Source organism: Prosopis cineraria, unplaced genomic scaffold, assembly GCF_029017545.1.
Source record: "Prosopis cineraria cultivar Desert tree isolate PC_DT_omini unplaced genomic scaffold, ASM2901754v1 PC1710, whole genome shotgun sequence".
Taxonomy (NCBI): Eukaryota; Viridiplantae; Streptophyta; class Magnoliopsida; order Fabales; family Fabaceae; genus Prosopis; species Prosopis cineraria.
Window position 1 is genome coordinate 16,739 of NW_026557035.1, and position 12,048 is coordinate 28,786.

Below are 12,048 nucleotides of genomic sequence, written 5' to 3' on the forward strand. Positions count from 1 at the left end.
AATCAAATCCATTATGTTGTTGTCCCCAAACGGCTCTAGGAGTAATGCATGCGTGCATAACCGAGCATTTAAGCTATTTTATGATTGTGTAACTAAGGCTTAATGGTGTTTAATTTGGTGATTATGAGCCCAATGTTTATGTAGATCTTCAGCCTATATATAGTTATGGGTGTAGACAGAATGGTGTGCCTGCCTCTTGAGCTTTTGAGGTTTTCTTTCCTCCTCTATTGTGTACTTTTTTTCATCTGAGTTTGCTGGTGTTTGCTGTTTTGTGCCCTTATGTTCTTATAGGATGTGCTTGTTTAATCCTAGAGAATTGCTGGTCTGCCATAATAGTTTTTAAAGATAGTGTTCTTCAGCATGACTCAAGTAGCTTGTGATTTACCTATATATTGCCAACAAGTTGTTCTTCCAATTTGGGTACAATCATGTTATACAAGAAATCTAGCAAATGCGCACATTGTGAGACTTGGATCTTTGAATAATAATTTTCTTTAGTTGTCTCAAAAAGTGAAATTTCTTTAAACAACCCTATCAATAAAGCAAGAAGCATATCATCTGCTAATGATTCTTCTGTTGATGATGACGATGATTTGAATTCTAAAACTTTTCTCAAAACAAATAATGGGATCTGATTCTCAAACATTAGCATGCTCTTAGGGTTTGATCATTTTGACTTGATTTTCTCCCACCACCATAATCGATCATTCTTCCTTGTTGAAGAAAATCAAGCAAGAAGGAGGCATCAATAATCATCACCACACTAAGGTTTCGCTACTGAAATTTAAGTACTTGTGGTAGCATGCTCTAATCCTGTGTTCATATTTTCTCAATTGGTCAACAAGATGTTCTAAGTTGAGGCTAACAATGTGATCTAGTATTATATCAGAAAAGGGTGGAATCGGTCCATTCAATTGAACTTGAAACGATTTAAAATTGCTTCTACAAAATCAATTACTTTTAGAACTGCTAAAAAAATTTACAAATGATTAATTAGTTTGTTCGGTTTACCCCTTATTTTTTAGTTATTAGTGAAAAATGGCATCATTTTGGTATTATTATTTTTTTCTTATAAAATTCCAATACTTTATCAGAATCATTCTCGTACATAATTATTAATTATTAATAACTATAAATTTGAAAAATGAGTATCATGACAATTTATTATTGGTGTCCTATTTTGATTTCAATTTGTGATTATAAATATAATAACGAGATTAGATTTAAAGATTCAGTTATGCAAAGTGGTAGTTTTGTTATTTCCTATTGTTATTAAAATCTTATTATATTAATTTTGATCAGTTTGACCAAAATCGAACAAATGAACCTTGAATCAGGTCCTAGACTGATTTAAATGGCCATTCTTTTTTGTTTTTTGCCAGAAATTTAAATGGGCCATTCAATTTTAAAAATATTATAATAATCCTGCTGGATTCCTTCTAAAAGCAATTTAGATATGGTTAGGGAATAATTTTGTAAATGGCAGCGTAACAAGGGGGTAAAACACTCCACTACTATGTAGAAAACTACTTAATGGACAAAGTAGTGACCAGGTATTTTCGAAAGATTAACGTGAAAAGTTAAATTTCCTAAGAATAGAAATGCTTATTATTCACTGAAAGATCTATGAGAAAAATACATAAAACCTTTTTAGGGATGTAAGAATCTGGATCACCAGTCATAAGGGGCTTGGGAACAGTGAAGATAGACACAAGGAATTCGCCATTATCTTCCTCTTCAAGCTCTTCTTCTAGGGTTTGACGGATGTGAATCACCCATCTAAGCTCATCAATGTCGGATTTGTTGAAGTCATACGAGATGGTTCGTCTGAACAATGACATGAATGAATAATAATTTAAGTTTCTTGCAATGGTTTCTCTTGTTTGTCTTGATAGAGATATTTAGTGAAGAGGGTTAACTAAGAGGATGAAGCTTAATTTTATTATCACAGAAACGTAGTGATTTGGAAACTCCTAATGAAATAATCAGAATATGAGTTTATTTGAAAATTAATGCCCATTAATTATAGGTTTCTTTATAATAATCAAAATATGAGTTTATTTGAAAGTTAATGCCCATTAATTCTAGTTTCTTTATAATATTTATGTTAACCAACAACTTAGGTTTCAATTTACCTCCATCTAATTGAGAAATTTTTGCATGAATTGGTGCACTGCTCGTTCATACTCTATTTAATAAAAACATGTCATATTAAATAATTGTAAATATAAATTGATTATGCCATTGATAATAATAGATAGAAGAAAAAACAAAAGAAACATTATATTCTAAAACTAAAATTATAAAATATGACACATAAATTTTATTTAACAAACATGTTGCAATTTTATTAGAAAGAGCATAAATGACATGGCATGCAAAAAAATTTCCATTCAATTTTATTTTATTTCACACATTTATCTTTAATGTTTTCATGTAATTTGTTCCCTACTGGGAAGAAATATGAGGGAAAAGGGCATTCATTAGATGGAAATCAAATTTTCAACTACTTGCATAAAAAATGAAAATCCATGCTAATATAAGTTGATTGTATATTTCATTATAGATAAAAGAAAGCAGTTTATGGATTAGTGTAAATTTCTTCAAATTAAACTCTACAAAAAATCTATTATAGAATACAAAAATTAGGACATGAAAGCATTTTTTTAAAAAAATTTATCTAATTTTTGGATTGTGTTTCTTTGCAAAGAGATGGATTGATGTGGATTTTCTTTTGGTTAACTGTTAACCAATTGTTGCATGACTCATAAATTGTTAGAAATGATATTCACACAGCATTTGCAACTCCAAAAGACAATTGCGTTCATAATTTCATCATTGCAATAACAAGTTCCATCTTTCTCCTATGTTTTAAGACTAAACGATTCAATTCATCAGAGACGACAACACCAAATTTACATGAAAACATTTCCCCTTTATTTGGATGGATAGGAAGGGGAAAAAAACTAGAAAAGACAATGTCTAAAAGTAATAAAATTTTTAAAAATTTATCTTCATAGTTTTTTTTCCTCTCTATTTTCTTCATTACTGAAGAAATTCCCCGCTGTAAATAATGCATCAAGGGGTTTATACGATTATGGTTTTTCAACCTTGCCCACTTATTCAGTAAATACTCTCTTCAAAGCAATAGACATTAAGTGAGCAGAAAGAATTTATGTTTGAATTGAACGTGCCGACCATTTTGACAGAATCTAGTTCAGTAAAAATATTCTTACAACCCAAACTTTCAGATATAAAATAACATCAAAATTGGAATGAAGGAGCCATTACAAGACAATACAAAGTCTATATACACAAAGGATTAGATTTATATCTCCAATAGGGTTGTGGTTTGAAAAATGAAGTGGAGCAAGATTTTTCACATGACTCCTCATCAATGAAGAATATTACCGTCAAATTTGATACTCCTTGTTGTGAAGATATCCACCATTTCCAATCAGATCCAAGCATGCCCAAAAAGGAACCAAGCATCTGCTAATGTCATGCCATCCATTGAACAAGTTTATCCAAAATATGTATATGGCCACCTGCTATCTCTTCCGAGAATGCTTACTTTTTTAGCTACCAAAAGGAAGTTTGTTCCCTTCATCAACAGAGGTGAACTCACCAGTTACCCTGCCCAAAAAAGATCAATTAGCACCAGTGGTAGATACTTCCAACAATCTGATGGAGAATTGGTAGTAAGGGATACCAAATCCTACATTAAGTAATATGTGATACTTAATAAGGTATTTAAATGAGTTGGTTCTTTCACCTCAACAGTTAATTTTTGAGGTAAGATTCCCTATCCTGATTAAGCATCCATTAATTGGTATCAGAGCAAGGTTACCATGAAAGGTTCTAACTGACAAGAGGCTAAGTTAAGTGTTGTGGTGTGTAACCGTAGAGACATTGGTGTTTCATGGGGGGCCAACTGATGGAGACTTGATAGTATGAGATATCAAGTCCCACATTGAGTAGTATAGGATACTTAATAGGGTACTTAATTGGTTTTATTCTATCTCAATAGCTAGCTTTTAAGTCAGGTTCCCCATCCCATTCAAGCACCCATCACAAATTTAACTAGAGAAATGGAATTCTTTTTGCCTTGATAAAAACAGGATATTGAACCTCTCTGTTTTTTAGATCCGAATCTGTTTTTAGAACATTTGTACTCTTCTCATTTTTTCCCCTCTTCTTGCCTAGATCATAGGGATTTGAATTGCAGACTGGCTGCAATCAATCCTCCATATATGTCAAACTTGTCTGAATAATGTAAATGAAACCAATCCTCCATTCTTTTTCAAGAACAGAAAATTCAATGGCGGCTTGAGCCTCTAACAATCAAATTCAAATTAAGACAGCGCTCTCAAAGGACATAATAATGTACTCCTTGCTGGCATAAGCCTTACTGGTTAAATTTTACTTAATCATGAGAATTTATGAAAGCACAATAAACAGAGATGTAGGAGTCCAAATACCCATTATACAACAAAGTGGCATCGCCTATTGTCCCTGCAACCTTATTCCGTACCTTACGAACACAAACCTAAAGCAAAGCATATAACAGATATATATATGTATATATATTTAGTATAAATAATAAATAATCACTCAATGCATCCACAGTCATATTGCAAATACACACCTGTACTTGATCCATAGGCCCAGCTTCTGGATCTCGATTTCGATGAATAACAATTCCATTGTCGCATTTATTTATGAAGTGTGCACTTCCACTTATATCATAGAGATTAGGAGGTCCCCCAACCCAATTTTGTAACTGGTATTTTTATTATGCAACTAACTGTTAGACCATTAGATATATCAGAAAAAGGAAAGAGGGAATGGCCGAGATTACAGCCTTTTGTTACCAACCTGTCTAGGATGTGCTACAAACCAAACATGGCATCCGTGATGCTGGGCAAACCGTTTGATTTTGGTAAGCATCTGACTAACATATTCAGTTTCAGTCCTGAAACAAATAAATAAACATCATTAGCAATGCTGCTAATGTTTGAACAAAGTATAGGGTGCAAAGAACAAAAATAATCAACATGCTAGGGGAGACAATATAAGGTCCGTTTGGTTGCTAGAAATTATGGCATGGATTAAAAAAAAATAAACCAAAAATGAACAAAATCACCATCCCTCTTATAATAAGCAAGATAAAATCCAACATCACACCTTCCACAAATCTCATCAATCATAACTCCCAACCTCATGAACTATATTACTCTTTCCCATCATGAATATAGTTGACCAATCTCCCATCCATATTTTGATCATTTTATTTTTACCTTTATTTTTTAATTCATTCTATTCCCATTCTTTCCAGCAACCAAACAAGTCCTAAGTATATATCATAAACAACTAAGCACAATAAGGTTCTTTCTATTGGCATCATTACTTTAATTTGCTACCACAGAAGTAGCAAGTTCATGATGAGGTCAACTATGAACACAAGAAAAATAGAAACAAAAGATCCAAATTAAGAACAAAATCTCTGAGAAAGTTACATGCTTGGAGGGCGCTGATGGTCAAGCTCATTATAAGGATCGATTACAAGTCCACGCACCCCATGCCTTAGCACAGCTATTTTTGCAAGGTCAAGAAGCCAAGTTATACTTGGAAGCGCATCACCTTCACACCTAGCATGACCAATAAGGAACACCAGCATCAAAACCGACGAGTAAAATAAATAATCTAAAAGTGCCCAAAATTTTTTTGAACAATATGCTAATTAATCACTGCCAAGAACCTGCAACAGCCATCAAGAAAAAATATCCATTGTTTCTCAACAAATTCAAGGATAAAGACCAGACTAGAACACTCCTGACATAAGCACAAACAATTCATTTCCATGCAAACATTCTAAAGGCCCTGAAATCCACAAGAGATTAAGTAATTTATAGAATTCACGGTCAAGACTACAATTTCAGCAACACTATCAGTACATAAGATAAGGGAAAGAAGGGAAAAAAAATACAAGCAGAGGAGATTCAGTTCCAACAACCAAAGACCAGCCAGATCAGTTGGTTAAAATGGCTGGATCCCTGATTCTGATTTCCACTTAGTTTTAACAAGGTTCTATCTTTCCCTAGTTTCAAATATGAATAAATTACATTATGACCCATAACTTCCCTCAGTTCCTCAGGAAATGATGATTGTCTTCTTATCAATGCTAGTAAACAACAGTGGCTCAATTAGCCAGATATCAAATTATGAAATAAGTTGAGAGAGAGAGGGTGTTTTTTTCCTTTGGTTCTTTCTTTTTGTCTGTCTGTTTTTATGTTTTTGGGGCTGGGGGGGGGGGCGCGGGTTGCAACCAGGCCATCAATGGGCTCACCTTATGAGTTGAAAAGTATCACTTAACCAGCTCTTCCCCTGTTCTAACTCCTCCACACTCATACGTTCAACAGATTCGCCATAACTATCATCAGACAAGGCCAGAAGATGGGTGATTATAAACATTCACAAAAGAATAATACTAAGTATTGCTGCTGTTGCAAGAGGATTAACAGATAACACTCACTAATTTGATCACCTAAGTATTAGCAAATAAATTTTGCAAAGATATGAATCTAAATTTAATCCTTGGCATCCTTGTCAATCAAATTCTAAATACAAAATTGACTAAAGAAGAAATATATTGTTGGAGCCCAAAATATTCAAATGACCTGCAGGGAAAAGAATTTTATGCATTTCAAGAATAGACTATAGAGATTGTAAAGAAAGCATAATAGCAAAGTCATTGGCTTGGGTATTAGGTATCTAGGAAAGCCTTAGAAGTTAAGAAAAGTATTACTCTTACATCAATGGAAATAGTTGAGTTCAGGGGTCAATACAATGCATATCATAATTAAGTATTTCAAAAATATATTTCAATGATTTCATTCCTCATCTATCTAAATTTTATCATATTTTCTTCACATGATACGAGAGTCATTCAATCCAACTTGAACTCCATCTGCAAATACAAAATATAGATGCAATAGCCCATCTTTAACAAGGTATAAGAATCTTGATATCACATGCTCCTTTAGGTTTATAATATAGGGCATTTCTAGAAGCCTTATTTGGTTCAAAAACAGTAGTTCTATGTGTGGTGTTTTTGAGAGAGGGAAATTGTATTTCTCATTCATCTACTTTCAATGTACAGGCAGGTCCTATATCATATCCAATCATATAATACATCAAGAGAGATAAAACCCAATAAAATACTAATAAAGCTTAATGAATAATGCTAATAAATGCTAATTATTAGCAATAATGACATAATATTCCCACACTCCCCCCAAGTTAGATCATAGATGCTAATCATGTCCAACTTGCTTATACAGCTCTCAAAGGCAAGCTTAGGTAGTCCCTTGGTCAGCACATCTGCAGCTTGTAACTTTGTAGGTAGGTATGTTTGACATACACTGCCTTCCTCTAATTTCTCTCTGATAAAATATCTATCCACTTTAACATGTTTAGATCTCTCATGTTGTATAGGATTCAATGCCATGCTTATGGCAGCCTTGTTATCACAATACAACTTCATTGGTAGATTAATTCTGACTTGTATTTCTTCCAAGACCCTTCTTATCCATAGTTCTTTTGTGATTCCTTGAGCTAATGCTCTCAATTCTAATTTAGCACTACTTCTGAATACGACTCTTTGCTTTTGACTTTTCCAAGTCACTAAGTTTCCCCACACAAACGAGTAATAGCAAAGGTGGATCTCCTATCTCCATAGGTTCCCCCCAGTCTACATCTATTTAAATCTCCATTGTCCTCTGCACATGCTTCTTAAATAGCAATCCCTTACCAGGTGTACCTTTAAGGTATCTAAGAATCCTACATACAGCTTCCAGGTGTTTCTTTTTTGGATCACATATGTATTGACTTGCTACACTGATGGCAAAAGCAATATCTAGCTTTATATAAGATAGATAAATCAGCTTCCCAACCAGTCTCTGATATCTGTCTTTATCAACAGTTTCTTATTTTTCCTTGTCTTCTTCTTCAACCTCATCATCAGAGTTGTCTTCTCCTTCTGACTTCTCCTTACTATTTTTCTTAGACTTTTTCTTTCTCGAGACCACAATAGGAGTTTCCTCAAGTTTACAACCTAATATGCTAATTTCCCTGAGAAGATCAAGTATATACTTCCTCTAAGATACATATATGCCTCGTTTAGACCCTGCAACTTCCATCCCGAGAAAATATTTCAAGTTCCCAAGATCCTTGACTTCAAATTCCTTACCAAGAACAGTCTTTATCCTTTCTATTTCCTCAACATGATCTCTTGCAAGAATTATATCATCTATATGCACAATAAGGATGCACTTTTTGGCTCCCTCAGCCTTAAAAAAAAAATCATATGACTTGATACTCCATGTTATAGCCTTCTGACTTCAAAACCTTTTAAGAATCTATCAAACTATACTCTAGGTGACTGTTTCAAGCTATACATAGATTTCTTCAACTGGCAAACTTTGTCATTTTTGTCTCTATCAAACCCCAGAGGTAGAGTCATGTAGACTTATTCCTTTAATTCTCCATTTAGAAAGGCATTCTCGATATCTAGTTGATGAAGTGGCCATTCAAGGAATGGTTGGGTGCTACTGATAATAGAATTCTGATAGTGTGTCGTTTTGCCACTGGCACAAACATCTCTTTGTAGTCTATACCATAAGTCTAGGTGAAACCCTTTACTACTAATCATGCCTTTAACTTGGCAACTATGCTATCAACCTTTTACTTTAGAGTAAATATCCACTTGCAACTAACTAGTTTCTTACCTTTAGGTCTTTCAACAGTCTCCCATGTTCCATTTTTCTCCAAAGCTCTAATTTCTTCCATAACTACATTTCTCCATTTTGATATTCCTAGTGCCTAACTCCGCCTATGTTTATAGCCGATCTCAAGCCCGGGTAAAGGAAGAGGGTTGTGTTAGGCCATCAACAGCCAATGTAAAACTTTGTTGAATCTATCATGAACATGGACAATAGACGTTATAATGTTAATGCTAGGTCGTTGCCCGTAATAACGCGCTGCATGGCTCGAGTACAGTGATAAGTGAGTTAGAGCCACTGCATCGGCGCCCGGATGTAGTGTTAAATGAGCAAGGGCTACCGCGTCATTCTGGACACACACGGCTAAAGAAGTTAGTCCATGAGAGCAAAATTAAATTTGGTACTTGGAATGTTGGGACATTGAATTGTAAATCTGTAGAGGTTGTAGGGGTTATGATTCAAAGAAAAATCAATATCCTTTGCCTGCAAGAAACAAAATGGCATGGAGAAGAAGCTAAGGATATTCAAGGTTTCAAACTTTGGTATACAGGAAAGTAAGTGCACACAATGGAGTAGGCATCATTATAGATAAGGAGTGGAAGAAGAACATTGTAGAAGTTAGCAGAATTGGAGACAGAATTATTTCCTTAAAAATGATAATTGGATGTGAGACTGTTAATATTGTTAGCGCTTATGCGCCGCAAGTCGGGACAGAAGCCAGTCTTAAGGAATTATTTTGAGAGGATCTGGAGGGGTTGATTCGATGCATACCACAGAGTGAAAAGATTTTTATTGGAGGAGACTTTAATGGGCATGTCGGGAGGGAAGCTGGTCAGTATGCGAGAGTGCATGGTGGTTTTGGTTTTGGAGAGCTAAACAATGAAGGACAAACTCTTCTTGATTTCTCATTGGCATATGATTTTAAGATTGCCAACACTTGTTTCAAGAAGAGAGATGAGCATCTCATCACTTACAAAAGTGGAGCCTCAAGGTCACAGATTGATTTTCTTTTGGTTAGGAACACAGATAGAAGACTTTGTAAAAATTGCAAGGTGATCCCCGGAGATGCTGTAACGACACAACATAGGGTCCTAGTCCTTGATGTGTGTATTTGAGTAAAATCCAAAAACGTCGACAAGTAGTAGCACTAAGGATTAGGTGGTGGCAATTAAAAGGTGAGGAGCAAGATATTTTCAAGCGAAATCTTTTGGATAAAGGAATTTGGGAATCTTAGGGAAGTGCTAACATCATGTGGGAGGATATGGCTAAAAAGATACGGGAGGTTGCAAAAGTAGTTTTAGAGAATCAAAAGGCTTTGGTCCGAGAGATAAGGAGTCTTGGTGGTGGAATAATAGTGTACAGGACAAAATCAAGTATAAGAAGAACTGTTTTAAAGCCATACATTTGTGTAACAATGAGGAAAATTGGGAGAGGTACTGTATGGCTAAGAAGGAAACTAAGAGAGCTGTGGGTGAAGCTCGTTCTAAAGCTTTTGAAGAATTTTATAAGAGCCTTGAGACGAAGGAAGGAGAGCTAAATATTTATAAGATTGCCAAGAGTAGGGAAAGAAAATCAAGAGATCTAGAACAGGTAAGGTGTATTAAGGATTAAGAGGGAAGAACTTCAGTTACAGATGATGAAATTAAAAATAGATGGGAGACTTACTTTTCTAAACTTTTCAATGATGGAGAGGGTTCATCTAGTAACTTGGAGGATTTAGTAACTGGTGAAGGAGAACAAAATTTATCATTCTATCGAATAATACGTGATAAGGAGGTAAAGGAAGCTCTTAAGAAAATGGCAATGGTAAGCCAACGGACCTGATTGTATATCTATCGAAGCGTGGAAATGTTTAGGGGAAGAAGGGGTGAGATGGTTAACTAAGTTATTTAATGTGATTTTACGGTCCAAGAAAATGCCTGATGAGTGGAGGAGAAGTACATTAATTCCTATTTATAAAAATAAAGGAGATATTCAAAATTGTACTAACTATAGAGGGATTAAACTTATGAGCCACACAATGAAATTGTGGGAGAAAGTAATTGAGCAAGTTGAGATTGGAGACAAGTATTTCTGAGAATCAATTTGGTTTTTTGCCAGGTAGATCGACTACAGAGGCGATTTATCTACTAAGGGGATTATGGAAAAGTATCGTTGTAAAGATAAAGATCTACACATGGTTTTTATTGATTTGGAAAAAGCTTATGACCGTATACCAAAAGAAGTGCTTTGGAAAGCGTTAGAAAAAAAGGGAGTACGCATTGCTTATATTAAAGCCATACAAGATATGTATGAGGGGGTAAAAACTAGTATAAGAATGCCTAGTGGTCAAACAAGGATTTTCCTATAAAGATTGGACTACATCGGATCATCTCTGAGTCCTTATTTGTTCAACTTGATCTTAAATGTTTTGACGGAACATATTCAAGGGGAAATCCCGAAATGTATGCTCTTCGCGGATGATATAGTTCTTATAGCAGAGACAAGAGAAGAGGTTAATTGCAAACTTGAGTTATGGAGGAGGACATTGGAGTCGAAAGGTTTTCGTCTGAGTAGAAGTAAGACGGAATATTTATATTGTAAATTTAGTAAAGGACTATTCGACAATAATTTGGAAGTGAAATTGGGAGACCAAATTATAGCTCAAGTGGAAAAGTTTAGATATTGGGGAGCCATTATTCAAAATGATGGCAAAATCAGTGGAGATATGTCACATAGAATTCAAGCTGGGTGGTTTAATTAGAGAAAAGCTAAGGAGTTATTTGCGACCGTAAGGTGCCTAATAAACTTAAAGGAAAGTTTTATCGCACCGCTATCAGACCGGCAATGTTATATAATAGTGAATGCTGGGCTCTAACGGGACAGCAAGAGCATAAAGTTGGAGTAGCAGAGATGAGAATGTTACGATGGATGTGCGGACATACACGTAAAGATAATTCGAAATGAGCACGTACGTGAAAAAGTGAGGGTGGCACCTATTGAGGAAAATGGTAGAAAATCGGTTGAGATGGTTTGGGCATGTACAAAGAAGACCAAGGGAGGCACCAGTGAGAAGAGTGGAACATATAACTTTGAGTCCGATTAAGAGAGGTAGAGGAAGGCCTAAGAGAACACTCTTGGAAGTTATTGAACGCGATCTCTTAATTAATAATATTCCTAAAAGCTTGATAAATGATAGAGCACAATGGCGTCTTGCAATCCATGTAGCCGACCCCACCTAGTGGGATAAAGGCTTGTTGTTGTTGTTGTTGTTGTTGTTTTTGTG

The 12,048-nt window shown here is 35.0% G+C and overlaps 1 protein-coding gene across 2 annotated transcripts; it reads right to left on the bottom strand.

Annotated features, from left to right (window-relative positions):
* Positions 1-3,490: 3,490 nt before the first annotated feature.
* Positions 3,491-6,439, bottom strand: LOC129300697 (twinkle homolog protein, chloroplastic/mitochondrial-like). Of its 2 annotated transcripts, XM_054939274.1 has the most exons (6): positions 6,350-6,439; positions 5,520-5,651; positions 4,879-4,975; positions 4,649-4,783; positions 4,482-4,549; positions 3,491-3,636 (listed from the first exon to the last, which is right to left on the bottom strand). In XM_054939274.1, the coding sequence occupies exons 1-6, from the start codon at positions 6,409-6,411 to the stop codon at positions 3,579-3,581; spliced, it is 552 nt and encodes a 183-aa protein (XP_054795249.1). In that variant the 5' UTR covers positions 6,412-6,439; the 3' UTR covers positions 3,491-3,578. The 2 variants fall into 2 exon arrangements, with proteins under 2 accessions (XP_054795249.1, XP_054795250.1); XM_054939275.1 differs by lacking the exon at positions 4,482-4,549 and having other exon boundaries at positions 3,540-3,636.
* Positions 6,440-12,048: the final 5,609 nt, after the last annotated feature.

Bases quoted from the DNA above. Each gene is read 5' to 3' on its own strand.
- LOC129300697 (XM_054939274.1), bottom strand. From the start codon at position 6,411: ATGAGTGTGGAGGAGTTAGAACAGGGGAAGAGCTGGTTAAGTGATACT. The intron at 5,652-6,349 runs GTGAGCCCATTG...TGGTCATGCTAG, and splicing joins GATACTTTTCAACTCATAAG to GTGTGAAGGTGATGCGCTTC. The intron at 4,976-5,519 runs GTAACTTTCTCA...TATTTGTTTCAG, and splicing joins CATCAGCGCCCTCCAAGCAT to GACTGAAACTGAATATGTTA.